Consider the following 27,674-nt stretch of genomic DNA (forward strand, 5'->3'; position numbering starts at 1 on the left):
TCCCAAGGATGGAAGGAAGAAATCACTCTGTAAACTGTAAAGCATGGTGCACATGCAAGAAATATTGGCATACTTTTAGGATTTGGTTTCACTGACCAAGTTCTTTGCTCACCTTAGAATCAAAGGCCTGCCATTTCTCTTTCCTTTAAAGTGGGGAGGCCTCCCACTTTCTCCTCTGGATCAGATTGCCCCTGGGATTTTTAAAGTCCCCATCCAGCTGTTCCCATCCTCCCTCCCCAAACACAATTGTGACAGTCAAGCAAAGAAAGGCAAGAGGGGAAAAAAATCCATAAAGGCTCGGCAAAGCGGCGGCCAGTGGAATTCTCCAGCTCCTGACCACCAGTTAGTGACGTCAGGATTTATAACTGTATTAAATGGTGTGACAGGCAGCCTTGATATATCAGTTCCCCCTTCTTCCCAAATCACAGACAATAAAAGCTTTGGCAGTGAAAGTCATTCATCATCATAAAGACCTGAGACATCCCAGTCATCAATTTCACTCACATCCTTAATACACTGGAGGGAGTGCAGGAGTTGAGCACCTCGAAAAGGGGGAGGAAAAAACACGAAGAAAGATTGAACAGGAATAATTACAAAGGTCAAAGAAGGGATTCCTCTGGGCAAGGGGCAGGTGGCATGGGCAGGGCCCCAGGACCAGGCCCTGGGAGCCATGGAGTAGGAGCCAGCCAACACGGGCTGCAGGACCAGGGGAGGGAGGACAGGAAGCTCCAGCCTGGGTTCCACGGCTCCAGGCTGAGTTCCATGGTGGTCTTTTACTCTATCAGCCTCATTATACAAAAGAGATTCAAAGATAATAATAAAACCACAGGTATCTTTTGTAATCTACCCCCACATTGACACAGATGGCTATTCATGGCAGCTGGGGTCTTCTTTTGGGCAACATCTTTTGAATAACTATCCATGACTGACAGTACTGTTTGTGAAAGATCCCATAACACTGCCGGGCCAGCTGGAAAAAAGTCACAGCCCAGAGCCCCTAAGTGTACCCCCTGCCACCCCTGTCCCTCCCCTGGACCTTCTTGACACCCCAAATCCAGTCACCTTGACCATGATGCTTCCACCACAGGGACCAAGAAAGGAGATCCACCCCAAGGCTCTGGTAGATTAGGCATCCTCCCACCCCAGCCGGCTCTCAGTGTGAGGATCAGGACAGCCTGGCAGAGCCAAGCAGTCACCCGTGCCCACCCTGCCACCCCGTCGTGGGTCCCTGCCGGCTGCCCGAGCACCTGGGCCAGGGCGCCACATCCCTCTCCACCCGGACTATTGCTTGGTGCTTTTTTTCCTCTCAGGCAGGCAGGGCAACAGAGGGTGAGAAAGGCAGACGCGGGACTGGGCGTGGTGTGAAGAGCTGGGCGTTTGAGCTGACTTGTTCCTGAAGAGAACCAGGATGAAAGCGGCATGACCCTCCCCACGGGCACTTGACCAGGGGAAGGGGAGGAGAGTCTGTTTGAGGGGAGCAGTGACAAGTCTTTTTCTATTGCTTTCCTTCCTGAAAACAAAGCAACAAAAGAGCGCTCGGATCCAGGTGGAGAGTTGCTGGAAGTGCCAGGCCCTGACATGTGACAAGAAGCAGGCCAGGGAGGGGGCTGTGCTGCAGCTCTGGGCTTGCCAGGGAGTCTCCAGGTGACCCAGCCCAGGAAGGAACATGCCAGAAGGCACGCAGCATAAGTTTCCCAGGAAGAAGGAATCATACCACCTGCTGTTGCCTGCCCATCCACTCAACAGACCTCCGCTGAGAGCCAGCTGGGTGCGGTCTGACCTACAGGGTGCTGGCTGTCGGAGGGTGAGTCAGCCCCATGCCCCCTTCAGCCAGAGAGCGCCCGGGATTAAGATAAATCACGTCAGACACAACCCCTATGCATGGCCCATGTCCGCCCATCAGCCTTGTTTGTGGTTGGTTCTCCTCCATACTGGGATCTACCCAGCTTGGACCTCCCCTGGTCAGATGTCCAGCCTGCCTCTGACACACCAGGTTGGTGAGAAGCAGTGTGGCACAGTGGTCAGGGGCGTGGCCTCCAGAATCTTGATAGTTTGCATTTGAAACCTGGCTCTACCACTGAGCAGCTGTATGACTTTGAGCAAGTTTCTGTGCACCCCTGTGCCTCAGTTTTGCATAAAATGGGGATAATAAAACTTTCTCACAGGGTTGTTTTTTGCAGACTAGGCATATGTAAAGTGCTTAGAGCAATGCTTGGTGCCTAGTGAGTGGGAGGCATTCCTGCTGGTGACTCTTGGCATATTGGATCCTGTTCAGGATTGAGATCAGCTCTGGGGAGCGGGGAAGAACTCTTACCCTAGTCCCCACCCTAAATGCCAAGCCTCCAAATAGGCTATTTGACCACCCTATCCTTGAAGTGGGCATGTGACACCATCCTGGACCTGGGTTAACAAAGGCTTATAAAAGGAGTTAGTGGGTCTGGAAAGGCAGATACTCCTCTGTATGGGCAAGTCCGGATGGGCAGCAGGTGCCCCTGAGTATTTGTGCTGAAACCAGTCTTACCAAATATTTATAGAAGATCTAGGGGTGGGAGTAGAAGTCCTATAACCTCTCAGGTAATGAAAATAAAAGCTAAGAAAGATAAATTAGAGAGAGATTTTTTTTTTCTGGGCTGTGAACATTGATGGAATAAAAAGGCTGCAGATCAGTAGAAGCTAATGCATTCGGAGAAAAATAATAATTGTGATAATATCTTGAATTAAAATGTCCCTTTTGCTCATCAAAGATGTATGTGAGTGTATGAATCAATAACCTTGATAATAACCTAGGTGGGTGGAGTTTGGGGTGATTAGTAACAACCAATCATAGTAGCCAGCTCCTTTGTTCATCCATCCATCCATTCAACAAACACTTCCCAAGTACCTACTATGTTCCATGCCTCATGCTGGGCAGAAGACAATTCAGAACCTCATAGTCTATGGAGAAAGTTAAGCTGGACATAAATCATAAAATCATAAATCAAGGCATAATGGGATAGTAAGTGGGCTGATCCAGGGCCCAGAGAGGGGGACATCACTTTGACTGTAGGGTAGCTGGGGAGGGCTTCTTGGAGGAGGCAGCACTTGAGGACTGCTCCCTGAAGACATGCCCTGAAGCCATATAGGCAGAGACTGGGAGATCTGCTGATTCCTCAGTCCCTCAGCAGGTGCCATGAGAGCCTGTCACAGGCAAAGCCCTGTACCAACTAACATGCACCTTCCTGCTGTGGACACAGGATCTGAGCACCTGGCACAGTCAGTCAAAGAAGGAAAGGGCATAGCTCCTCACAGCTCATGTGCATTTCACCGCAGTTCTACAAGGAGCGGATGAGCCAGGACTATAATTTCCATGTGAAAACTGAGGCTCAGAGAGAGTGTCCCAAAGTCACCACGGAGTTACAGCAGAGCTGGAATGAAGATCTACGATCCTGACTCCAAGTCAGCCCAATACTCTTCTCCTCATGGCAGACTACTGCCACCACTGGACAACTGACAGAAGTATCCAGCAGAAGCAAAGGCTTGAGTCAGAACTGGGCGTGGCTGAGTTGAAAGATAACAAAAAGGCCGGCCTGGATAAAGGGTTCCTTTGGGCATAAATGAGGCAGATAGATGGCAGTGGACCAGTCAGGCAGAGAAATGAGGATGGGAGAGGGGAAAAGTTCCGTTCTGGAAGGCTGAGTCTGGCATGGAGGGCAGGCCTGATAGATGTGGGTTCCCTAGCTGTCCCACTTGGGGAGAACTTGAGTTCTCACTCCTCAGTGTCCCCATCTGCTCAATGAGGGAGCTGCAGTCATGATCTCCAAGGACCCACTAGCACCAACATTCCAGTCTCTTGACCCTGGGTACTTGAGGAGGGCACAATTGCCACAACACTGGAGCAGATGGAGGAGACAATGAGGACCAGCCACTGCTCCCCTGGGGTGATGGGAAGAGGTCAAGGAGAAACAGCAAAAGAGAGGCTGACTCCCTCCCAGATGATGGTTCTCCCAGGGGACAAGGGGATGTGGAGTCCTCAAGGAGACCTGTAGAGTGGGCACTGGGAAGGTGTGGCAGACAGAATAATGGTCCCCAGAGATGTCTACCTCCTAATCTCCTGTAATATGTCACCTAATAAAGCAAAAAGGACTTTGCAGATATAATTAAATTGAGGATTTTGAGACATGGAGATGATTCTAGATTATCCAGGTAAGCTTGATGTAATCCCAAGAGTCCCTAAAGGGAAAGGCAGGAGGGTCAGAATCCCAGAGACAAGATCTGAAAACAGAAGCAGAGGCCAAAGAGGACAAAAGATGCTACCCTGCTGGCTTTGAAGACAGAGGAAGGGGCCATGAGCCAGGAAGTGTGGGCAGCCTCTAGAAGCTGGAAAAGGCAAATAATAGGTTCTCCCCTAGAGTCTTCAGAAGGAATTCAGCCCCATCAACACCTAATTTTAGGACGTCTGACCTCTAGAACTGTAAGATAATAAATTTGTGTTGTTTTAAGCCACGAAGTTCATGGTAATTTGTTACAGTAGCAACTGGAAACTAATCCAGGAGGCCAGTGGAACATCCAGAACAGGAAGCCATCAAGCCTGCTCCACGCTGGACAGATTCTGCCCCTGGCAAGCACCTCCTCCAGCCCTTTGCTGCAGGGGACCCCTAAACCTGGCTCTCTGGCTCAGGCTGCTTTCCTGAATTCCAGATGTTTCAAACAACACTTACATAGCACTTACCGTGTTCCAGGCAGAGTTTTGAGTGCTTTTGAAATATTAACTCATTTAATCCATGTAACAAGGTTCGATTCCCATTTTTTAGATGAGCAAACTGAGGCACATACACACACAGTTGCAACTGAGGTCACCCATTCATAAGTGGGATAAGAGCTGGGATTCAAAGACAGGCAGTCTGGCTCCAGAGTCTGTACAAGAGATTCTGCAGTTTGATCAGCTTTCATAGACCCCAGCAGATGCCAGTCTAGCTGTGCTGCAGGTGAATGTGAGAGAGCTCTGCTTGAATACTTCTAATGACCTGGATCTTACTACCAACAGAAGCAGAATGGAACAGGGATTAGAGCAAACCAGCTCTGCTACTTACTGCTATATGAACTTAGGCAATTTCTTTCACTATTAGTTGAGACAAAAATAGTACCTAGTTTCATAGAGTAAGGGATGAAATGAACCAAAGCACGTAACAAATGTTCAATAAACATTAGCTATCACTTTTATTATCTCCGGAGGCAGCCTATTCCTGCTTCAGAGAGTTCAAACTGTTAAAAAGTTCTTCCTTGCACTCAACTAAAGCTTGCCTCCCTGTGGCTTCCCCTGATGAGCTCGTAGCAATCATACCTCCTCCCCTACATCCCTGAGCAGGTGAGAGGCAGCGGCCAGGTCCCTAGTCTGCTGTCTGTAAGCCGACAGCCCTGGGCTGCCCTTGGATGCCAGGGTTTCCTGCCCACTCCCCTTCCTGGACCCTGTCCTTCTCTGTCTGCAGCCCGGGTATCAAAAACTGAGAGGGATTCACCTCTTAGCCCTGAGGTACGAATTCTCTAGCCTTTATTGCTACAGAAAAGTTCACGAAGGTGCACTCAGAACATTAGAGAGGATGGAAGTTCTGAACCTACAGACATTGGGTGTCCATAAAACATGAAATAAAAAGTTTTAAAAATTGAACAACAGTATAAAGAGTAAAAACCCATTTGAAGAAAACAAACTATATGTGTATCACCTGATACAGTTTTTTATGCATAGAAAAAGTTCTGGAAGGACACACACCAAACTATCAACACTGCTGACAGCAGAACAGGCCAGGAATGGGGTGAGGGGAGACGGTCACATGTTGCTACATATACTTCCACACCATTTGCATTTATTTAACAATGGGCAAGATTTAAAAGGCATTATTAAAGCTGAAGGTGTTGTGAGAGACCAGACCAAGCTTCAGAGCAGAGAAACCAAGAGTTCATGGTTCTGCCAGAGAACGTTACACATGGTGTCCTCCACAAAATGTTCCCAAACCCCCTAGCCAAGGAGAAGCAATAGTTTCCTCTTGCATGCCTTCCTTGGCTTCTCCCTCGTATTTCTCTCTTTTTTTTTTTTTTTTATTTGTTTTGTTTTGCCTTGCACATGCATCCACATTTGCCTCCCCCATCAGACTGAGTATGTTGAGGGCAGGGAGACTACAGTGCGCAAGACCAAGCCTAGCAGCCTATGGTCTGATGCGAAGAAGGAGCTGGGTTTCAATGGAGAAATGAGTGAGTAAGTGAGAGAATGAACGAATGATGAGAGGCAGGTGCTCTGCTAATTGCCAGAAGCTACAGTTTGGTGCATTTTCTCCTGCGGATAATGGCAAGGCAGTGGAGATCTCTGACTAGGAGAACGAGCTAATGAAATCACTATTTTAAGAAGATGGATCACGGCAGGGCGAGCTGGGAAGCTGGAGGCCCAGAGACCTGCTCGAAGGCTATTCGGAAAGGTCGGCTTCCAAGCTGCCCGCTAGTGTAAAAATCTATGAGTGCATTACCAGGACGGCCATTCAGCTTTGTTTATTTTTATCCCACAAAATACAAGGTCAGAAACAACTAGAGTGGAGTACTTTCTGCTGAAATTATTTTTTTTAATTGACACTGCACTTTACACAAATATTAATTCATTTATTCAACAAATAGTTCTTGGGAACATTGTGCTAACCTGAAAGCAAATCATACTTTCCTTTGATGTGCATTTTAACTAAGGAGAAGCTTAAATTACATTTTGGCTTTAAAATGATCAGACCTCTGGCTTCTCTGAACCTCTGGGTATCCTTCCAAACACTTAGATTTCAAAATTCTAGTTTTGTCTAGAATCTGTAACTGTGAGTCTATTTAGCAAATACTTTAAACCCCAGTTGGATTCACCTTTCTGGAATGCAAATAGCCTTATATTTCTGGGGACAGTTCTGATCTTGGATATTGAGTTTTCTCTCTGGGCGTGGTCCCCAGAAGCAGGTTCATGACATTTTAGTTTGGACAGAGTGCGGCATCACTGCATCAGTCTGAAATGCCGAGTTGTTGCACATTCTGGAGGACTTGGCACTTGGCACTCCAGGCCCTCCCCACTGGATGTCTTGTACACTGAGCTGTTATTTGGGGAAAGCCATTCCAGGCAGGCAGAACAGCGTGAGCAAAGGCCTGGAGTCAGGGACGGGCAAGACCAGTTGGACAGCCTGTGGTTGGCCCTTTCTGGCCTGAGAGGGGGGTTTTCTGTTGGGCAGGAATCAGAGGAGACAGGGAGGATGAGGCTGGGGCAGGTAGAAAACTCATATGCCCACAGGGGCCAGAGGCCCCTATGTACTCAAAACGTTCAGTTAGCACATAACCGAGAGTGTCAGCAGGAAAGCCAGACTGCCTGGCCTTGCAGCCCACTTCACCGTATTCTAGCTGTGTGACCTTGGGCAAGTTACTAGCCTCTGTGCCCAAGGTCCCCGCCTGTAAAACGCAGCCCAAGACAGAACTTGGAAAGTGAGCGGAGCTGGCCAAGTGGAGTCTGGGGCAAACAGGAGAGAGAGTGCGGCTCAGGGAGGGCAGCGGCCCCTTCTCAACTCTACTCATGTGCAGCCACATGGGGATGCGGACCCTGGGGCATGGTCTTCCAACTTTCCAAAAGAAGTCAGACATTTTAGTCTTTATCTTCTCATTCTGAGGCACTTTTAAATTTAACTTTTTGATAGTGATATATTGATATACATAAGCTTCAAAAAATTAAAATTGTAAATGGTATTTAGTAAAAAGTCCTTTTCCTACACCTGGTTCACAGTCTCTGCCCAAACATGGTTACTGAGTATCCTTCCAGAATCTCTGTACGCTCCTGTGCACAAATACAAATACACATTCCCACTGCCCCTCCCTTCTTTACACAAAAGGTAGCGTTTTGTACATGCTATTCTTGTTCTTTTTCATGGACGATGTCTCTCCAAGATCCTTCAGGACAGGAGCACTCCCTGGTTTCTTCCTACAGGTGCACGGTACTCCACTGTATGGATGAGCTGTTATTTATTGGAATGGTCCCCTACTCACGGACATTTGGGTTGTTCTCTGATCTTTAAAGTATAAGATCTGATTTTTTTTTTAATTTTAAAAAACACATGCAGACCTATCAACTTCTGGGCTGGACCATGAGGACACAGAATGCCAGCCGAGGGATGTTCAGGTCGTGCCTGGGTCTGAGTCCACACATGGATGCCAGCCTGGATTTTGCAGACACCTCGGCTCTCACTTGCCAGTGGGAAAGGAAGTCACTTTAACAGAGAACAGTTTCAAGTAAGTCCTTTTTGAAGATTCTTTGCCTTTGAGGTTGTGAAATCTCCATCACTAGAGGTGACCAAGTCCTGACAGAGAATAGATCCCAGGGCTGGATGATGGGTTGGGCTATCCAACCTTGAGGTTTCCAGTAACTCCCGGAGTCCCTGAGGCCTGATTATGGGCTAGGCCCAAGTGGCAGGGGACAGAGAACTGAGAAATGGCCCTACTCTCTCAGCATCTCACTCATTTATACAGTTAAAAGGCATTTTCCCAGGCTGTATCTTCTGTCTGGAATGCCTTTTCCCCAGATCTTTTCAAGGCTTCTCATGGTTGGGATCTCAGATCAAATGCCACCTTTTTAGAGAGGCTCTGCTTTGTCCCCCATCCCTCTCATCACTCCCCTCAACCTCAGTCTTTCTCTACTCTCTCCTGTTTTCTTCAGAGCACCTACAAGTATGACATTACATTGCATTTTTTTTTCTGTATTTGCTGTGAATTGTCTAGCTATCCCCAGCAGGTAAGCTCAGCGAGAGCAGGGACCGTCCGCCAGGGACACCATCATATTCCCAGCCGAGTACAGACTGACAGCCCGATACACAGTAACTGTCGATATCACACTCCGTTCCAAGGCGCACAACTTGGACAGCCCAGCATCTTCCACGGGGTTCCTAGGGAAGTTCCATGGCTGAGCACCTGGTTACAGGGTATCATGCTGTATTGGAGCTGTTACTGTCATTTTTCCAGCACCTTTTGGCAGCCTGGGTACATAAGGCATTCTTCAAATTTTTGCTTTTATTTTTCATTAGGACTTCACTTTGAGTGAAGGGGTATTTAGTTGGTTCATAAAAAAAGGTTCATAAAAAACAGGTCAAAGAAGGTGCTGCCCACGGAGAGATGAATAAATGACTGTTCAGAGCAGGCTGGCACCTCACCAGACTTTTTGGTACAAGAGTCCAGGACCACACTAACAGCTACCATTCGTTAAGTGTTTATTATGTGCCAAACGCCTAAGACTCTGCATGGACGGTGCATGTAATCCTTGTAGGAGGCCGGTGAGCAAGTTCTATCTTGGGCCCCATTTAACAGGTAATGGGTACCTTGGGCACGGAGGCTAGTAAATTGCCCAAGGTCACATAGCTAGAATATGGTGAAGCTGGGCTTCAAGGCCAGGCAGTCTGGCTTTCCTGCTGACATTCTCAGTTATATACTAAAAGAAATGCCTTCTGGAAATTTAAACTGGGATTTTTTTAGTCCATCCAACCATAAGTTGGCAGCAGGCTGTGGAAGCCAGGCCCTGGGTGAGCTCCCGTTTCAGTTCTAACTCACTGGATGTAGCCTTGAGCGGGTCCCCTCCCCTCCTGGACCTGGGTCTCTCTGGCTGTGAAGTAAGCAGTTTTCTGCAGGACCCTCCCACCCTGCCTGTCTGTGGTCGGGGTATTTGCCTGAAGGAGGCTAAGAAGAGCCAACACTGGATACTGGACCCTCCAAATCTTCTTTCCTGCCCACACAATCTCAGATGCCCCCTTGGTGGCTCTCAAATCCTTCCCCTTCACTGTCTCACTATATCCTTGCAACAGCCAAAGGAGGCAGGTGGGGCAAGAATTATCATCCCCATTTCATAGACAGGAAAACTGAGACTCAGAGAGGACAATCTATTTGCTGAAAGATAGGCAGTTAGGTGGCAAAGTCCAAGATTAAACTCATTCCTTTGATTCCTGGGTCCAGTGCTCTTCCCTTCAGCTCTCAGCTATTGCTCAGATGAAAAAGGCAGAAGAGGATGGACTGACTTTCTTTCAAGTACCAAGTTTGGGGTACTGAGGCTCCAAACATCAAGCCTGGAGGATATCAGGAAATCAGAACTGGTGGTCTTGGGGACTCGGCAGCCACCTGTCTGTCTTTGTGGATGCTCATCCACTGCCCCATAAACAGTGTCTATTGCTTAGAGGGGACAGTGTCCAGGGGATGCCTCAGATCCCAGGACCTGGGTCATCCACCAGGCTGGTGTTTCCCAAAGTTGTTTAACCAGAAGTAGCCTCCCTCAGTCTCCTCCTGCCATTCCAATTTGCTGATGCAAAGAGATGGTCCTCAGGGGAAGGGGCCAGCAAAGACACAGGCTGGCCCCGTTCCTTTGTTCTCCCAGGCAAAGGATCAGGTGGGCACAGCTGGGGGCAGACTGCTGGGTCCTTCGCCGGTGCCCTGCCCTGGCAGGTAGGCACAGTGGCTGCCCCATCAGCAGGCCTGTGACCCAAGGACACACCTGCAGATAATTAGTCCCAATTAGGAAAGGCCCAAACTGCTGACAATGCAGGAATGGGCTGGCCATGTCACTGGTTTGTAAATGTCGAGTAGTTTCTGAACTGTGGCCCTGGTTGGTAGAGCAGGAGTTTAACTTAATATTTCATGTGGCGTATAAATGATGGAAAGACATTCACTTGTTCTCTAACGAGAACTTCCCTAGGCAGCCAGGAGGGTGAGGGCTGGGACAGAGCAGTATAGAGCCTAACCACCTTCCAGACCCCAGCCCGGCAGGCCTGGCTAGAGCCCCGAGCTGGGCTCCCAGTCCAGATGAGCGCCTGCTCCGCTCCAGGCCTCGTGAGGAGGGAAGAAGGTGGGAGGTGGGGCTGGAGACTCAAGCTCGCCTCTCAACAGTTCAGAACTGTGTCCAGGAGCACAGGTGGAATTAAATTAATGCTGTGTGGTGACAAGGAGTCCCACCCTAACAACTCCTGGGGGCATTCCTTCAAGGTGTTCTAATAGCTCTCAGTGGGGTCGTCAACTGCCCCCTTGAGGGTGTTTTGAACATTTGTGGGGGCTTTTATATGATTGACAGGTGTTATTGGCTAGTCATGGAGCAGCCCCACACAATGAAGAACCCTCCTTCACTCTGCACTACTGTCATGTCCTGCCAAACATTCATGTAGGGGAAAAATCTGCTTATAATTATTTAAATCTAGAATGGAACTTCATTTCCATATAAATGTGAACTTGCAGTTTCCATGGTCTTAATATACACTGAATTTTCTAGGAATGCAACTACCGTGTAAATCGAGCAAAGCTTGTATCTTGTTTTACTTGGAATGTTGCCAAAAGTTCCTCACCTATTTGTAGAATCACGCTCAAAGTACGTCAAACACAGTAAGTCTGTGTCCAGGACCATTGGGTTTACGGTGGTTCTGTACACAGGGCAAGCCCTCGGCTACTCAACTACATCTTACAGTTTAGACATGCTGAGTATTTACTTATCAAAGTACATAGTATTTAATTATAAACAATTTCATTTTAAAGTTTTGATCAACCTGGAATTTATTTTGATATAGAGAGTGAGGTATGGATTCAACAGGCCCAATTGTCCCAACACCATTAATTGAATGGTTTCTCTTTTCTCCACTGATTTGAAATGCTGCATTTAGAAGAATCCACATATATTTCGATCTATTTCCAGACTCTATGCTATTCCATTTGTCCCATTTGTCTATTGACTTCAGTTTCACTAACAGTTTTAATTGTTGTAGCTTTATCATAACATTTTAAAATACACTCTGTTTTACTCATTTCTTTATTTCAGAATTTTTCTAGCCACCCTTGAGTGTTTATCCAGTATTTAGTGTCATTTTGACAAGTTAAAAAAAAAAAAAACTCTGTTGGTATTTTGATTGGAAATGCTTTGAATGAGTAGATTACTTAGGGGAAACTGACATCTTCATGATATGGGTCTTTCTATCCTAGAACAAGTTGTATCTCTCCATTTATTCTCCCTTCGTGGAGTTTTAAAGTTTATTCCTCAGCATGCTCTCTCTCTCTTTTTTTTTGGTACTATTGTTAATGTTTTCCACTATTATTTTTCTATCCAGCTATTGTTTACTTATAAAAAAGCTAGTGGTTATATTTATAATATTATACTATTACATAAGTATTATATATTTATAATTAGAATAATTTCAATATTTTCACTTTAAGCATAATTCTGCCTTTGGTCTGAGATATTTATATTCTTTTTCTGCTCTATGATGTGACTATAAAATAGATAGTCAAAATAGAAACAAATCTTTGGTCAAGGTTTTCCTGAAAACCCAGCCCACATCCAGACTTGCCACCTGGGCCAACTGATGTCTTCTGCAGACTTCTGGACAGCTAATCCAGCCAGCTGGCTCTTAGCACCGACTTTCTACATCAGGGGTATTCAACTCAAATTCCTTTCCAGGTTAGACTTGTAGTTAAATGAGAGAGCAGGTGGGCAGGGCCTGCCATGAGAGGCTGCTGCCACTGAGCCCCTGCCTACCCGACCATGTGGGAATTTGGCCCAGTGTGGACAGATCTTCTGATTTTTCCAGGGAAGCCAGAGATCTAGTTTAAAAAAATTTTTAATGTTGACTCAAATTTATAAAAAGTCCTATGGGAACCCTCCTAACCATATCTGTGGGCTACATTAGCCCTTTGGGCAGCTGGACACCAGTTTGCTATATCAGTAGACAAGAATCTCAGAAATGCAACCAGAGTCCCAGCATTCACTGGATTATTTTCCATCTAAATAGGCAGATGGTAGAATGTCTTCTTGCGATCTACCTAAACCCATGAACCCCAACTGCAGTAACAAACCCTCCCTCTGCAGAGTAGTCCCCTTGGGGATCTCATTTGATCCCCACAAGGGCCCTGAGAGACCAGGACCATCTTACTGATGGAGAAACCAAGGCTCAGAGATGCGTCCAAAGTCACAGCAAGGAAGTGCCAGCACCAAGATTAGCCCCCAGATTATCTCCCTGGTAGAGGAGCTGACAACCGGTCTGGTGCTCAGTTGTAACCCTGCTGCTCACTAGCTGTGATCACTGGCAAGCTACTTAACTGCCCCAGGCCTCAGTTTCCTTGTTTATGAAATGGATGTGATATAATAATACCCACCTCCCAGGGCTCCCCCAAGGGTAAAACAAGTTCACCAAGTAGAGTGTCTAGTACTCAGTGACTACTAGATAAAGTGACTTACTATTATTATTAATTAGTCCAGACTTCTTTCTACCCTACCACCCTCACATCCCTAATTAGCTGTAGTTCCTTGAAAAGAATAAAGACCCAGAAGACCAAAGGCTGGGTCCAACTCTCCCCCTTTCTTCTTATATTGGGCAAGCCCCTCTCTGACACTTGATTTCTGCATCAGTAAAATAGGGGTGCTATCAGAGGACTTGTCACAGGGATTCATGGGACACCTGTGATGTTAGTAAAAGTTCATTCTGGCTGAGGCTGCCCACGCCACCCCCATCCCTGCCCCATTATTGATACCTCCCCAACTGCAGGCTCGGCTGCCTTCCACGTTCTTGGCCCATCTCAGATAGACAGGGGACCAAGTCACTCTTGCCTCCTAACTGATCCCACGTGATGCCCGGATCTGCAAACAGAGCCCTGGTTGCTCCTGCCTGAGCCCTATGAGCCCCAGTTTCAGAACTGGGCCAGCCCAGGCCTCAGTGCGGGGCCCTCCCTGCCCTGGAGCCTACATGAGGCTGGGACTGAGAGCCTGTCTCATCCGACCTCACCCCTAAAGTCCTAACCCAGGTCCAGCCCCCAGCTACCCTGATACAACCACAGCCCACTTACATTTCTCAGAACCCCCTGTCTCAGTCACTATTTACTGTGTCCTGCCTATCCGCCTGCAGGGACATCCTGGTACCTCAGGCTGGACCTCAAGGCTCTGGTCTAAGTGCCATCCCCCAGCCCCCCACTATCTGTCTGTTCAGTATCCAAGACTGCCCCCTGCCTGCATGGTTGGACAATCTCCCAGAGCTGATGGCCGAGTCTGTCCATCCATATTACCTCAGTGCTGCTGGAGCAGGGAGGGGCGTCTGCCTGTCCAGCCCTCCCAGTCCAGCCATTTCACGGTAGTGAGCCTGGTGGTGACCAGCCACTGTGAGATGGCTCTTAGATGAATAATAATAGTGACATGTGCTTGCCATGTGCTAGGCCAGAGTCTAAGCACCCTATACGTTTGACGCATTAATCCTCACAGCAACACTGTGGGGTAGGAGGTACAGATTTTACAGATTAAAGAACTATGGCCCAGAATTCTTATATAACTTACCCAAGAGCACACAGCTTGTTAATGGCAAGTTCAAAGCCAGCTGTGGGCCTCCACGGCCCAACATTTCATCTTTAGGCTGACAGCTAAAGTGGCTGGTCCCGGGCCTTCCAGAAAGGCAGCCTCAACCTCCTGCCCCTCATGACTCCACCTCTGCCTGGCAATCTGAAACCCCTGGCGACAATCCGACAGGACTCTCTTCATCCTCCAGGCTGAGGCCAACCAGGGCTGCCTTTCTTCCAAGACCTTTGAACACTCAGTCCCACCCACAGCGGGCCCAGAAATCACCAGCCTCTCTGACGCCAGGCTTCCCTGCCACTCCTCTCAGCCCGTAGCCCATCTGCCATTTGTTCTCCTCCGGCTTTATCAGAGCATGTCTCATCAAAGCCACAACTCTTGGACCCAGCAGTCCCCTACTGCCTCACCTGTTCCAGGACCTCATAACCTCATTAAAACAAAGATGGCCAGTCAGTCAAAAGCACCAAGAAACCATTTTCCTCATCACACACACATTCCCTCTCTCTGCCACTCACCCCCCACACCCTAGGTGCCCTCACCTGTCACAATGGGGTAGGACTGCGGCCCAGGCACGCTGCTCCCGATGTCGGCAGGGGTGGGGCTGGTCAGGTTAGCCTTCATGTCATCCAGCCCGCCAGCCAGCGAGGCCATGGCTGAATAATCGGCGGTCTGAAAGAGGAAACAAAATAGACATCTCAGCAGCGGGACTCTAAAACATCCCAGCCCAATGCCACCGCCACATTCTGGGCTCAGTCACCCAGCTGGGCCAGCCCAGGCCAGCACCAAGGCCTGCAGAGGGCTAAGATGCCCGGTATTGAGAGGGTAGATTCAGCTCAACAGAACAAGACAGTACCCAGAAATGGCAAGGCTCCCTGGGTGAATTGGTGGACAGGATGCAGTATAGCCTCACAAGAATTCAAACCTAGCTTCTTTGTGGCCTGCAGGTACCCCTCACCCAGCCCAGCTGGCCAGAGATGACCATCTTCCTCCATGCAGGGAGGGAGATATCAGTAACCTAAAGCAAAGCAGAAAAAGGAGTCTCATAGCCAGGAGGGTGGAAAGAAAGTTTCTGATTTAAGTATTCTCAAACCACAGGTGTAGAATCACAGAAACAAGGGTTAAAGGGAATCTGGGCCATTATCCCATCCAAATCCTCATTTCACAGATGAGTAAACTGAGGCCCAAAGGGAGGAGGACTTTGCCCAGGGTCAACAGGGGATGGTTTACCATAAACTCTTACCCAAAAGCCAAAATACCAAACCAAATGACTCACAGTTGGCCAGTGTTTTTGAACTCTGGAAGCACATAAACACCTGCATGCTGAAAACTGCAGTGTATACATCTGATTTACCAAGTCCACAGCAACTGTGTGCATTTGGCCCATGAGTCATGCTCCTTTCTTTAAGCCATTTCATGGAATCAGAGCTTGGGATGAGTCATTTCCTTGGCATCCGAGCCACTGTCAGAATGGTCTCCAGGGAAGGCTATCAAGATGCCAATGTGGATCTTCCCATTCAAAGACAGGCTTCAGTAGAAGCACGAGTGACAGATCTTATCCTCTCACCCACCTCCAGGCCTATCTTTTGGTAAAGAATATATCTGCAAACACCTAAACCAAACAATTTGGTTGTGCCAAGCTTTGGTGCAGGGAGTTTCCTCCAGGACCCTGGCATTGCCAATGGGGGACACATTCCTGTCTTTCCGGGGCTATGTCCTTGGCAGGCAGAGATGAAGAAGCTAGCAGTCTTCTGAAAGTAGTTTACAGACACCCTGGGTAGGATGACAAGGACTGAGCCACTGGGAGGGAAACCATAGGAGCCACCGGGCAAGTGGCAGGCAGAGCAGACTCAGACCTGGGCACTTTCCTGGCTCTTCTTTCTGCAAATGAATTAAAAAGTATTTTCAGGGCAGCTCAAATGCCCACCAGGATGGATGGCAGCCGTGAGTCTAAGAGGCATGGCAAGCCCAGTCACCCTGAGATGGATTATTGTCCAGAGCTCAGGGGTTCTCTGCACATTTCCAGCAGAGGCTGATTCTGAAACATGCAGAGAAGAGCACAGGCCTGAAGCAGCCCAGGTGCTTCTAAGGGAGAAGGACAAGATGAGGGACAGGCCTCCCCAACATCAGGAATCACCACTAAGCTGCAGTAATTAAGACAGTATGGGACTGGCACCGGCACAGATAAATAGACCTGTGAAACAGAATCGAGTCCAGAAACTGATCCACGCAAATATGGAACCTTGATATATGAGAGAGGTGATGTACAAATCAGCAGGGGAGGATGGACTCTAATAAACACTGCGGGGTAACAAGAAACAAGGGGGAAAAAAGAAATTGGATCTTTACTTTACACCAGACACAAAAATCAATTCCAGGTGGATTAGAGACCTAACTGTGAAAGGCAAAGGCATCTAACATGGTCAGCTCTAGGTCCAGCCAAAACTCCTTGGAAACAAGTCTGCCCTTCATGGAAAAGGAGACGAGTGGCCTGGTGATGCTCACAAAGGGTTCTTGGCCACTGTGAGGACAGTAATGGGTCCTGGCCAACCTGCTGTCCTGCTTCAGTGACTCCTCCTCCAGGAAGTCCTTCCTGACTACCATTCCCCAGGAGGCAGGAGTCCTGCCTTCACTCAGCTGGCTCCACCAAGTGGTACCAGGACAGTAAGAACCAAAATCTTCACGAATATGTCAAAGCTCACATTTATCAATCACTTACTCTGTGCCAGAAGCTTTACCTCTATTATCCCATTTAATCCTCACAACTACCCTCTGTAGTAGGTTCTTTGTTATCCCTATTTTACAGATGAAGAAACTGAGACTTCTATTATAAAGAGGAAGTAGCTTGCCTAATGTCACACGGCTTCTAGGTGCCAGAGCCAGGATGCAAATCTGCATCCATCTGATTCCAAAGTCTTGACAATCACCTTAATGATTTTCATACTGTGTCCTAACCCTGTATCACATGAAATCAGTTTACTAGTACCAACCTTTTAAAAGATGAAATTAGAATGGACTAGGACAGAAAATATCCAAGAGTCTCAGACAGAAAGAGTAAGTCCTGTTTCATTAATCTTTGTTTCATGTGTAAGTGGATATGTGTGTACTAGGTAGAGATAACAATGTATTTCTTCCTATAGGTCACACCCAGCAGAGTCTTCATTCCACGCAGCAGGGAGCTATTGGGAAAAGGTCACTGACTAGACTTTATCCAACACAGAATGGGACTTAGTCATGACATTAGCCTCCTAATTTGCTAAAAACAAATTTGGAAGTAAAGCTCATTGGAAGCTCCTCCTTCAAGGCATTGCTGTGTGCAAAGATGGGAGGTCAAAATGCCTCTGTGAGGGTCTCTGGGGTTTCTGGGCCCCCAGAGTGGGGACAGAGCCTCCCATCCCTCTTTGTTCCCGAGTGTCCTAGTGGAGGCCTGAACATAGTAGATGTTTAGAATTTGTGGAGCCTCTTGTGTGCAAGATGCCATGTGAAGACCAGACATGCCCTTTGACCTGCATTCACAAACCTCAAGGGAAAGGACATGTGGCCCTGAAGCTCCACCCAAGAGGGACAAGCACACAGAACCGTTCATTTACACAGGGTGGGAAGGGGTCAGGAAAGGCTTCCTGGGCCCGGCTGTATTTACCCTGAACCCAAGCAATCCCTGCCCTCCAGGCTGAGAAGAGCTGAAGGAAGGCTCAGAGGTGAGAAGACTGGAGTGACCCCAAAACAGGGCACATGCCAATAGCTGTAGGAGGTAAAAGCAGAAGAGGTTAAGATAAAAAGAAGACAAGCTGGGATTTGACTCGGAGGAGCCTGCACAATGAACACTTGGATGAGCAAATGAGTGAGTGACCCTTATCCTCAGGAAAGCCAGGCAGGCTCTCAGCCTGCACCCCTCCCCTCCCCACTGGCAGGCCTGCGCCTTCCCAGACTCCAGGGTAGGCAGCTGGGTCTACAAAGGAAAGCCTCTGTTTCCCAAGAAAGCATAGCCAACCTGCGTTTAAGAAAATGGTAGGAGGGTGAGTGGCCCATCCTGCCTCTTAACTTATTTAATGTCCAGATGAAAGAACTTTTTGTTATTTGATCTTGTTTTAGTTAATAAATTCAGTATCAAAGTTTGTCCAATCGCTTCAACAGTTGGGTTTGAATCATCTTTTCAAGACACAAAACCTTCAACTTGTGTTACTGGGCGTCCAAAAATCCAGTCCTCCAACCACCAATGGTTGCCAGAAGGTAAAGAGAACTTTCCTAAAGAGCTGGGGCTCAGGGGACAGCAGGACTCAGAAACCAGCCTTCACTGCCCTTTGCCATTCGTGCCTCCCACCATCGCCACTTGGCAGGGCTGGCCTTGAGCCCCATCTCCTTCTCTGGTGGGATGCCACAGCTCTCACTCTGCTCCTGCCTGAGCCAGGGGATGCTGTCATTTCACTAATTTCTCATCACTGTCTGTCCCTCTGAGCTGCCTGTGATCTTTAAAGGCAACTGCATTCTCCCCAATCTCCTGGGTTTCCTGGCACCTCACTCCCCCGGCTGGCCCCTCAGCCACTCCAGGTACTGTCCTACCTCTGCCTGGAGGGCCCATCTCATGCAGTTACTTAGAGAACTCCTACACAGTCCACAAGACCCAGCTCAAATGTCACCTCCTTGGTAAAGCCATTCCTGGGCCCCACATTCCTACAAAGAAATCATGACTCCCTTGTCTATGTGTCCATACTTGGTGCTATTTTGCACAGACCTCTATTATCACACTTCCCACTATGTATAATGGCTGTTTGTTTGTCCCCTCTAGGTTGCCTTGAGAGCATAAAGCATGGAACAGTCCTAAAGCCCCTTAAGTGCCTGTTACATGAATCAATGTATGGTCCAGCAGCATGACATGCCCCACAACATTCAACAAGTAACTGGGGAGTGTTGGAACAAGAGCTCCAAATAATATGCTAACCTCTCACCTCTACCCCTCAATGAATCAGGTGACCAGAAAACAATGTCCTTGCCTACCATGAGGTAAAGTCCCTGGGGAAGTGCCGTCACTGGTCTGTCACAGAATATCAGGCATTCAACATTGATTAGAGGCAGTTAAAGAAAACAGCCATACAAAGAGCCTTTATTTTAACCTCTGGAGACATGCCCGTCAGAATATTCAAATTCCATGTCAATATTTCCTATAAGTCATTACCAGAAAAAAGGCTTCTTTTCTCCCAATGAATGGTTAATTCACCTCTGAACAATAGGAACATTGGAAACCACTCCATAACCCTTTGTGCCTTGGCTGCCAGGAAGCTCAGTCAAATTCAGTGCTCAATCACCACAACCATATCATTGCTGGCACCTCATGCAATGATCTTACTCTTTCCTCTGCATAATTTCTGAACCTTTTTTTTTTCAGCCTTAACTTAACTATCTTAGATATATGTAATTATTTATTTGCAGGACAAATCCATTGTGAAAACGGAGGCTGGGAGAGGTAGAAAGAATCATAGAAAAAGAAAGGTGGGAAAGAAGATAAGGAGAGAGGAAGATAAGCGAAAACACATTATTGGTGCCTCTTTTCCGGTAACAATGGCATCTATTTCCGTATCTCATAGTGACTTGGGAAGCCAAGGGCTGAACAATTGGGTGCAGAGACCCTAGACATACACACAGTCACATATGCACATGTGTGTTGGTGGACTTACACCCTTGGGAGCACAGCCACCTTTTCTCCCCCCATTGCTCCTACCCAGCCACCAACAACCACAGGCAACAGCTGTGTTCCATCTCTTGCTTCTCCAAGCTCTTGGAGTTCTTTCTAACGGTGTAATTTTGGGCTTCTGCTTCCTTCCCATCAGGGCCCCTTGACTATAACCCAGGAAGAGAAACGAACTCAGGTCAGCAATTCACAGACTGTCCATTCCAAGGCAACCAACTGGGATAAAACTTCTCTGCCCACTGCCACAGACTCCTGAGAGGCCTCAAGGTCAAGCCCACCATGTATGCACACCATCCTCTCAGACACCACGCTCCAGATGACAGACTGTCTTGCACTCTCAAATGCTCGAGCTGGAAGGATGCTCAGGGGCATATCTCCCAACCTGGACAACTGAGACACAGGGAGGAGAATGGACTTCTTTAGCTAATCTGTACCTGCATCACTTATAGCTGCTGATCCTGTGGTAGAAAGAACAGTGAGCTAGGAGCAATAACAGGGATCCTGCCCTGGCTCTGCCTGTTTCTCACCTGTATAACCTCAGGCAAGACGGGCCAGCTCTCCTAGCCTCATTTTTCTCATTAATAAAATGAGATTTATGTGTAACCCCTTGCTGCCTGCCTGCCAGGGCGATTATGAGGATCTGAAGGATAAGGAGAGGGATCACACTTTGGAAACTAAGCAGCATGAGGGGTCAAGGAATCCTAGAAGGGACTCAAGGAGGCATGTGCCCCAGGAAAGTGTGTGCTGGGGGTCATTTGGGTCCCTAGGAAATTACCTGGAAAAGGACTGCCTGGGGCTGCACCAAGTATTGTCTCATCAGCACGGGGCACCACTGCCATAGCATGGAGGAGAAAAGAAACACAGACACGTGAGAAGGAGGGCAGCACAAAGTGGGGCAGTGTAGGGGGCAGGCTGCAGGGCTGGCTGCCTCAGATGGCCGCCTGGGGCCACAAGCTGCTGAGCTCCTCCAGGCTCACTGCCGAGCCTCAGGTGGCCCTCAGGAGCTGGGCCAGAGCCAGGCCAACCGCCTCGATCCTGAAGGACCAGACACCTGCCCCACTATGTACCTACCCAGAGGAGGGCAGATGCTAGAGTAGGGGAGGCATGTCCCCAGGGCCTGGCCTGATGACCTGAGATTGAGGAGGCAGAGAGGCCTGGGGCCTGAGGCAGCAGGGGTGGGACAGGGGTCTAGGGGCAGGTCTCTACCTTCACTCGCCTAAGCTTTCCCATCTGTCTGAAAACTTGCCCTGATCTCTAAGTCCCCTGCCAAGGCTGACGCTCTTTGCCTCTGACACTGGCCACATGACAAAGTATGGATTCCCTCTTCACTAGATGAATTCCAAGGCAAGAAAAGACAGATGGAGGGAAATTCTATAAATTACAGGAGACTTAGAGACACAACAGTTGGATTGCAATGTGGACCCCGATTCCAACAAACAAGCTGTAAAAACTACAACTGTAAAAAAAAAATACTATGATATATGATGAAACGATTGGAAATGCAAACATCGATTGGGTATTTGAGGACATGATGGGATTGACTAACTTTTTAGGTGTGATGATGGTATCATGGATCACGGCTATGCTTTTTAAGGCCTCATCTTGCAGAGAGTCATTCTAAAATATTTACAAAGTGATGTGATGTCTGGAGTTTGCTTCAAAATAAAGCGTGGTTGACCAAAGGTGGTATATGTGTGTGATGGCACACTAGTCAACAATAAGAAGGGACAAGGTACTGAGACAGGTGACAACATGGGTGAACCTCAAAGGACACTAATTGAAAGGAGCCAGATATAAGTAAAATGTCCAGAACTGGCAAATCTCCACACAGAAGGTGGAGCAAGGGTTGGCTGGCACTGGGTGGGGGGGAGAGGATTAACTATAAACCCACACCAGGGCTCCTGTTGGAGTGATGGAACTGTTCCAAAACTGGGCTGTGGTATTAGTGGTACAATTCTAAGAATTGCTAAAAATCACTGACTCATATATTTCAAACCAGTGAATTTGGTGGTATAAAAATTATACTTCAATAAAGTTGTTAAAGAGTAAAGTGGAAAGGGGAAGCAGGGCTATCAATGAAGCAAGCCTGGAGTCGATAACTGTTGAATCTGGGTGATGGGTGCTTAGAGGTTGATTAGACTATTCCATCTACTTTTGAAATTTTCCATAATTAAAGTAAAAAAAAAAACCCAAACAGCACATATTTGACTCATGGCACCACTCGTGGGCACCCACCAGCTGTCCTACAGATACCTGTGGAATAATGAGAGGACTGAAGGGGCCAAGAGCAGCCAGGAGTTTGCTCTCTTGAATCCCTGCATCTTCAGGGACCCATGGTTCCAAACACAAGAACATGAGGCCTCTTGTCTGCCTAGCACTGTCCAGTTTGCAAAGTCCTTGTGAGTCCATTACGTCCTTGGGAATTCTGGGGTGTGAGGACAGAGATGGAGCTCAGAGAGGGGACATAGATGTGCCAACTCCAAGCCCAATGATGGCCTATCACCCTAGAAGCAGAGTTAGAATTCAAGAAGACTTCACTCTCAGCCCTGAGGGCAAAGCTCAGTCAGTTAGGGTGGGACCTTCTCCTCTATGAAGTCCCCTAGCCACACATGGAACCCCATTCCTGGAAGAGCTCTGAATCTGTAGGCAAGAAGGAGCAAATTTCCACACTTTTTAAACCTGGGAACACAAAACTGCGCCTGTTGATTTCAATGAGTTAAACTGATTGTCAGGGAGCCTGGAGACGCGGCCTGGCCTTGGACTCCCGGGAAACCTGGGGCAGACCTCTCTCCTCTCGAGGCCTCATCTTCTAAATGAGGGAGGCAGACCAGAACCACAGGGCCCTTCTAGCTCTGAGGCCTCCCCGGGGTCTGTGCCCCGCACAGGTGGGTCCTCACCATGTGGATGGGTTTCTCCCTGATGTGGTTGAGGCTGGGCTTGGGCTACACTCTCTGGGTTGGTGAAGGTACTACTATTCTACCCAGGCCCCTGAATTCAGAGGCCTGGCAGCCATCAGGCAGGAGTGTGGCTGAGGAAGCCCACCAGCCCTGGGGCCAGGAGGATGCATTTCAAGTCTGACACAGCCAAGTCCGTGCTGTGAGCAACTAGGCCAGGCACCTCACATTCTCGGCCCCTTTTCTCATTTGCAACATGGGGATCTAGGACCCTCCTCACAGGGTCATGAGAAGGCACACAGGGAGTGATAAGAATGTCAAGTCCTGAGGGCAGGTCTTTTTATTCTCATGTTTTAGTCCTCAGAGCCAATCAACACCAATATCCCAGTGAGTTTATCAACACCAATATTCCAGGATGATTTTGCAAGATGTTGTAACTGGGAGAAACTGGATAAAGGTATATGGGATCCCTTTGTATTACTTTTTACCACTTCAGTTTAGTCTACAATAATCTCAAAATAAAAGGTTTAATTTTTAAAAAGAGTTAAAAAAAACCAACAACAAGGTTTTAGCATTTCATCCCCACTAAGCCAACCAAATAAGGATGAATCGAACTTGAAAAAGAAAAGTTTGCTGAATGGAGAGACTATGAATGATGCCTGTAAAAGTACTCCATAATCTACAAAGCTCTACCATTAGTATCAACTAAGGGAAGAACTGCCAAGAATTCTGAATGGCCTCCCTCTTCCAGGAAGCCCTCCCTGATTTCCCCTCCTCTGTGCTCCTAGAACCCCTAAGTGGGCATATCTCTACCACTGCACTTATCACTCTGCATTGTATGCTTAATTGTTCAGGGCCCTCATTCCCCAACTACAGTGTGAACTTCATGAGGATAGGGCTGTGTCTCCCTCATCTTTGTGATAGCAGCTCCTGGCCCAGTGCCCAGCTCTGAACAGATGTGACATAAATGCCTGTGGAACCAAATGAACTGGGACAGGTACCATGGCCTGGCTCTGCCAATAGCATCAGAGGTGCTTCCCAGGGTCACTGGGAGGGTAAGTGATCTCGAAGTGCTTTTATTCATCAGAAAGCACGTGATAGGCATGAATGAGGCGCGCTTGTTATTCATTTGGTTCTCCAGAACTGTGCCCGTGCTTGGATCAGCGTGGTCTGCAGTGGAATCAAGGGGCTTCCAAGAAGAGACTTGCATAGTTTAACTGACTCATCTCTCCCTACTCTGTCTACAGCCTGCCAGGCACCCCTCCAGTCACTCCCAGGTGGTGTGGGATAGCAGGGGAAGCCCCAGGGAGGAGACCGAAATCAGATGTTGTTGTTTCTGTCCAGAAGAAACTTTTTCAGCAATGACTAATCAGGCGGTCCCCCTCTCCCCGGACCCTGGCCACTTAGAGAATCTTGGTGCGCCCCAGATCTCAGGGCCCAAAGGAGCTCAGGGGTTCTAGATGCTGATCTTTGGCCGATGCTTGAAACTCACCAGCAACGGGGAACTCCCTGCTTCCTGAGGCGGCCACTCCGTGGCCACGCAGCTCTGGCTCTGACAAAGCACTAAGGCCTCCCCACTTCGGTCTGGAGTGTGCTGTCTGGGGCCCTTGCTCCCCTCTTGGGCATAAGAAGCTTGCTTCTGCTTTTCTTGTCGCCTCATCACCTGATTAACTCAGGCTGTTCTCACAGTCAACACAGAGCTCATCACAAGCTCACTTGAAATGGAAAATGATTTTGTATACAATTTTTTAAAAAAGGCATTCATTTTCTCCCACTCCTAACCAGTGTGCTATCTGCAAGCCAGAATACTCTGTGCTTATAAACCCTCCCTGGCTTCTCACTGCCTCCAGTAATGTTGACACAAACAACACAGGCCCCAATCCAAATCCAAACCTCCTTTTCTAACTTCAACTTGAATCTACCGACTTCCAGAACACCACCCTCTGCTCCAGCCACACCACACCACACTCACTACTGAGCGCCCCAGTCATTCCACTCAATGCCTTTGCTTACACTGTTTTCCATCCTCACCCCAGTCCAAATCCTTGTCCTCTAAGGCCCAGTTCAAATGCGGTCTCCTCCTGGATGCCTTCCATAAGTCTCTCTGGTTGAAATAAATCACTCCTTTCTCTGAATTCCCCTAGCATCACCCCTGTACGTCATTTAGGACACCTGTCCCATGCTACCGTATCCCAGTCATTTGGCACCATCTCTGCTCTCCCTTTGAGATGAGGAGGCTCCTACAGGCTGCCTGATTTGAATCTGGGTCCCACTAGTCGGCCTGGGCAGGAAATATTCTGAGTGAAGCTGAGGGAGGAAAGGAGCAAAGGAATCTGGGGCCCACCCTGCACCCTGAAAAATCTGTAAGTGCAGGAAGACAAGGTTCAGAGCATTCCAGCTCTTGTTCTCCCAAATGCAAGAGAAGAAATGACAAGACTTGGAGCACAAAGCTCTACGGCTGGAGGACGAGAGCCAGGACCCAGCAGCCCAGGCCTCCTGAATGATACGAAGATGCAGTGGAGGAAATTATGTGGAGGAGGGAGGGGAGCACCCCCTGTTTGGGGAGCCCCAGGGTCGGTTCAGGCCCTGGCATCCAAATCTTGATGTGGAGAAAAGGAGCAAGAGTTCCAAAAACAAAGTTCCATCTTGGGGCAGCCAAATTCCACCAGCTTCTTCCAGGGGGTCCATGGTGGGGCCTGGCTGTCCCCTCCTGCTATAGGGAAGGGAGGCGGGCAAGGAGGCCCACTACCCCCAAAGAAATGGAGACCTCTTGGCTACCAAGGGGCCTGAACAGGGGCAAAGGGAGGCCCTCCCATCCTGAGGTACCTGGTGTAGGCATGCGGGGCATCCCAAGATGCTCAGAGCTCACATTCTTTTGGATTTATTTCCCAACTGCGAGAAGACAGAAAGGTTATCCTGGGGCCATAAAGAAATGAAAAGATTTCCCTCTGTACTGCAAGATCAATGTGTGTAGGGGGTGAGCTCAGATGCTCCTCCCCTCACCTCTGCCCTGCGGCTGCTGAGTGGTGACACATATATGCGCGCACACACTCACATATGCACACACCTCAGGCCAAAGGCCACATCTCTGCCCCTTCTGCTCCTCACCAGAAAGAACCTTCTAACAGGCCATATTCTGAAAAGGCAAACAGGCACCTTTGGGAGGGTATGCCCTCTTTGTCACCAAGATTTGCTAGAGCCAGACACCGTGCAAGAAGCACCAGAAAAAGAAGGCTGAGAGGAGTGGGCCTCCCACAGCTAATTTGGACTCCAATACAGAAGACTCTACCAGTTCTCACCTGAACCGTCAGACACAGAAGAAGTCAGGAGTACTTGCATTTCCTGGATGCTTACTACACTCCAGCTACTGTTCTAGGTATTAAAACACATTCATTTATTTAATCTTTAGAATGACCCTATGGGGTAAATATTATTATCCCCACCTTACAGATGATGAAAATGAGGCATAAGGGGCCAAAATAGCGTGTCCAAATCATCACCCCCAGCAGTGGGACTCCAAGTCTGAGATCCTGAATGCCACCAGACACCACCGTCCTCCACCGTCGTCAAAATCCATCCTGGTACAGATGAGAAAACTGAGACCAGGGAGTGGAGTGAGCTGCAAAGGAGGTGTTAGACTCAGGTCCTGTCTGATCCCAAAGTCTCTGTTCTTCACCACGATTCTGCAGTGCGTCCCGATGGGGTCCTGGGCCCAGGAGAGGGAGGCCCAGGGCTAGGCCAGAACATCTCCACAGCCCTCATGACCCCCTCAGACATCTGCCTGCTCCTGACCTCCACATGTGACAAGAACATTCCTCCTCCCTGAATGCCCTTTCTCGTCCTCTCCTCCAGTCCTTGGCTATCTACCCCTTCACGTCCCGGCTTGAGAACAACCTCCTGTAGGAAATTCTTCCAAATGGGTTCAGCCGTAGATGGTGTTGCCTTCATCCTTTATTCTCGTCACTCAGTCTCAGAGGGCAGCCTAAATTATAAACTCAGAGGACAGCCATGCTCAGATTTATGTCGGCATTAGCAAGTTGTCTTAATATTAGTGGGACACAACAGAGAAATAAATGAAAACATGTGACATTGTCAGCACTGTTAAGGGAAAATCAGGCATTGGACTTGTTCGCTTGTTTGGTTCAAGTGCTGGGTTCTTTACTGAAGGCAACATTCTGGCTTTTAGAAAGATCAGAAGCCAAAGGAAGGAGACACTAGGCTTAGGTCTGAGCTATTATGCGTAAGCCCAGATTTTAGCTAATGTAAATAACAGAGACAAAACCAGCACAATAGCAATGGTGTTTCTGTTTATATGCCTCTTTATCAAGGTTAACTTAAGAGCTTTTGCTTTTAATTACTGAAAATATGTTTGCACTCTGCAGTTATGTGTTAATGCCATGAATCTTGCATTTCGTACCCGGAAAGAAAGCGTGATAACCATTCTTTGTGCCAATACCTATAATTTACTTAAACAAGCAAGCCATTGGCCTTGAGACTGGATGTGTAAACAAACACACTTCTGAAGGTTTGGTTTGAGCTTGGTTTTTTAACAATTTCTCTCTCTCTCTCTCTCTCTCTCTCTCTCTCTCTCTCTCTCGCCTCCGCCCCCCCACCACTCACACGTTAAATTTAGCCTCCTGGTTTTATTCCCTTCACCTCTCTTCCACAAATCAAACCTCAAATAATATAAAACTGCTGGCTAGGAAGAGGCTTCCCACAAATAAACAAAAGCTTTCAAGCCAAAGGCAGAGATGTTCACATCTCCCCA

The 27,674-nt window shown here is 48.1% G+C and overlaps 1 protein-coding gene across 3 annotated transcripts in view; it reads right to left on the reverse strand.

Annotated features, from left to right (window-relative positions):
• Positions 1 to 27,674, reverse strand: part of PAX5 (paired box 5) — a 182,522-nt gene that overhangs the window by 64,510 nt on the left and 90,338 nt on the right. For all 3 annotated transcript variants that reach the window (XM_045515200.2, XM_074361843.1, XM_010952880.3), the window contains exon 7: positions 14,869 to 14,998. In XM_045515200.2, the coding sequence (XP_045371156.1) occupies positions 14,869 to 14,998 (130 nt within the window). The remainder of the gene's footprint in view (positions 1 to 14,868; positions 14,999 to 27,674) is intronic.

Source organism: Camelus bactrianus, chromosome 4 (assembly GCF_048773025.1).
Source record: "Camelus bactrianus isolate YW-2024 breed Bactrian camel chromosome 4, ASM4877302v1, whole genome shotgun sequence".
Classification (NCBI taxonomy): domain Eukaryota; kingdom Metazoa; phylum Chordata; class Mammalia; order Artiodactyla; family Camelidae; genus Camelus; species Camelus bactrianus.